Genomic DNA, 2,993 nt, shown 5'->3' with positions numbered 1-2,993 from the left:
TGAATTTTTTCTGGGTGCGGCCTTAGGAAAACCCCGTATGTCGAATGGGGTAATAAAATAACTTTTTGATGTCGAAGGTATTTCAAGAGTTGAGTTCGGTTCAGTTTCTTGGGTTGTATTAGATGAAGTAGAAGCTGTATTAACTGAAGATGAAGATACAAATGCATTTTCTTCGTGATTGGTAGAATCTCTTAGTACAACCATAGCTTTTTGTCCGTCATACTTTTCAAAATCATGAATCGGTCTGTCAGTAACTGACGATAATAGAAAATAAGTTTCACTAAAAATATGTCTATTAAAAGGGTAGATACCTGTAGATTTGAAGCCGTTCAGAATATTTTCAGGTGTCATTGATTTTGAGTGGACAATACCAGCACATTCTGTCTGCTATTTGGTACAGTGTAATAGGAACTCCGGGGTGGTTAAGAAGCCATGAATCAATCGCACTATTGTAATAGTTTTTGAAGGAAAAATAAACTGATTTGTTCAAAGGCTGTATCTTATTGCTTGTATGTGGGGGCAAGGTTAAAACTATTATGCCATTAGCTTTTGCTTTTTCTGCTATTTCCAGAGACATATTGGATTTGTGATTAGCATATATTAATAAACACGGGTTTTCTTTTCTAGCACCAGTATGCTTAATAAAATGATCTAGTACTTGTGTGAATAGTTCGGCGGTTATCCATCCACTTGGATTAGCTAGTCCTAATGTTCCTGGTGGAGCACTATTTAGCATAATGGTATTAAACTTTTTACGAGGAAAAACAATGACCGGAGGTAGAAATGTTCCATTTGCTCGAATTATTGCACAAGTAGTAGCGAGTAATCCTCTTTCGGCGCTTGTGCACTGGTTCAGCTGTTTAACACCTTTTTGTGCCACAACTTTATGTGGTCGTTGGACAGTCGTAGTAGCAGTTTCGTCTAAATTGTAGATGCGAATATCTTCAACAATTGATGGATATTTTACGTATATTTGCTCCAAATTTACGAAAAACCGGTCAACATTGGGTTTTGTAAATGAAGTAAGCCTTAACAGTGAACATCCTTCTGGCTTTCTGAGGCTTAATGATTTTCTAAATAAATGTCTTTTTATAAATGCCCTTAACCAATCTTTGCTTGCACATTTGTTGGCCTTCCAAGAGTCTGGCATAGTGATATTGTTTTTAGCAGCCATGTCATACGCCAATTCTCTAACTTTTAGAGTATTCAACCCAAAAGCCATTTTGCTACAGTTCTTAATATAATCACAGATCGACGTCTCATGCTCTGTGTTAAATACTAATCTAACAGCATAATTTGGCTCCATTTTTGCATTTGGATCATTTTTTTGTTTTAGAACGTATCGCCTTAATGTGCTAAAATTTACGCCAAACATATCTGCCGCAACGCGAAGTGCAGTTCCATTTTTTTTAACCTCTAAGTGACTAAGTGACTGCTGCCGCCATTTGTTCACTTGTAAATTTGGCTCTGGATCTTTCTTTCTTCCTCCTTACCATGGTACACCTGCAATAAAATGCCATTGTTATAGAATGATTTAGTATGGTACACAATGAAACATGTGTCATTGTGTACCACCACTATATGTTTCAATGTGTACTACCACAGGTTTAAAGTTTCAGTTGGATGTAAACAGAAAACCCGGCAATTATTGGCAACGATATTTATAGGTTAAAAGGCATTCATCACAAGTATTGTAACGACATATATACGAAAATGAAAACTATTTATTTATAGGCAACATACCTTATTATAGCGCTCATTCTGGTTTTAACCTTTTGGTAGACAACATCGTTTAACAAAAAAAAAAGGGTAGGCGGCAGAAGAAGGCTAAATTTGTTTTAAAGAATATTAATTTCGTTGGGAAGGAAGAATATATACAGTTTTAGTTGTTTCGTAGTGTATACCCGTTGGTTTATAAGCCACTTCTAGTCGGTAAGTTGATTCAATTATAAATAACAGTGTAAAAACCATCAGCCATTTTAACTTCTATAATATCGTCATTTTTCCCTTCGTTAGGGATATATCTATCTGTCATTTATCACATTATTTCATTAAGAAACATTCTGGATTTAGATATAGTAATGCTATAAAATCATATCAATTTTCTATTTTACTTCCCGGCCTTAAAAACATATAATTAGGTATCCATTTTTAAAACTATCTATTATCTATTAAGTCTATCTGTAAAAATATTCTGCCTCATATCGTTCTTTTACATTCAAAAATATTTCCGTAGCAAGTTTTCGTTAAAAATTATCTATTTGATCAATTTATTTTACATCAAATATTGTCAGACCATGCGAAGGTCACATTATCTACAAAATCATTACAGCTTTTTTCTTTGATACAAGCTTCCCAGCAACTTTTTGTAATATTTTTCAAGTTATTTCATTTGTTAATAAACCTTGTATTTTTCCCTTCTTTTTATTAAGCGTAAGGAGGAATTGTAACACAACTGTTCTTTTTAGCCTACCCCAAGAAGTTAAATCCAGGATCGAGGATTTTTTTTTCTCATTTATTTTTGGGGATTTTTTTTACAAGGAGGAAAAGAATTTGCGTTTTTGAATTTGCCCATTTGCCCGTCTGTTCCATCAGAGGTCCAGAGCTCTCTCAGACTACTCTCGGACCACTTCAGGATACCAGCCCGAAAGACCTCCCTTATTTAGAGGGTGGAACATTGTTCATTTTTTTTTATATTTTTTTTATTCATTAATTGTTAATAATTTTGTTTATAATATTTTGTTTCCAATCTTAAATCATACTGTTTCATTTAATAATAAAGACCCGTCATTTTTTCTAAATAATTATAATATATATATATGCAGTAAAATTGTCACGTCCAGGTCGAGGTTTTAAATCCTCCCATTTAACTCAATTTGTGCGATTTTATGTGTACACATCTAATCAGAGAGTTACTTATTAAGATTTTATTATTATTATATTTTCAAACCTTTGGGACATTTATCCCTTCAGGATATTGTCCTCATTACTTT

General features: G+C 33.5%; 1 protein-coding gene across 1 annotated transcript; it reads right to left on the bottom strand.

Annotated features, from left to right (window-relative positions):
• Positions 1–340: 340 nt before the first annotated feature.
• Positions 341–1,306, bottom strand: LOC140435882 (uncharacterized). Its single transcript, XM_072524595.1, has one exon. The coding sequence runs from the start codon at positions 1,304–1,306 to the stop codon at positions 341–343; it is 966 nt and encodes a 321-aa protein (XP_072380696.1).
• Positions 1,307–2,993: the final 1,687 nt, after the last annotated feature.

This window comes from Diabrotica undecimpunctata, chromosome 3 (assembly GCF_040954645.1).
Source record: "Diabrotica undecimpunctata isolate CICGRU chromosome 3, icDiaUnde3, whole genome shotgun sequence".
Lineage (NCBI taxonomy): Eukaryota > Metazoa > Arthropoda > Insecta > Coleoptera > Chrysomelidae > Diabrotica > Diabrotica undecimpunctata.
The sequence above is the reverse complement of the archived record's forward strand: the minus strand, read 5'-3'. Positions and strand labels throughout refer to the sequence as shown.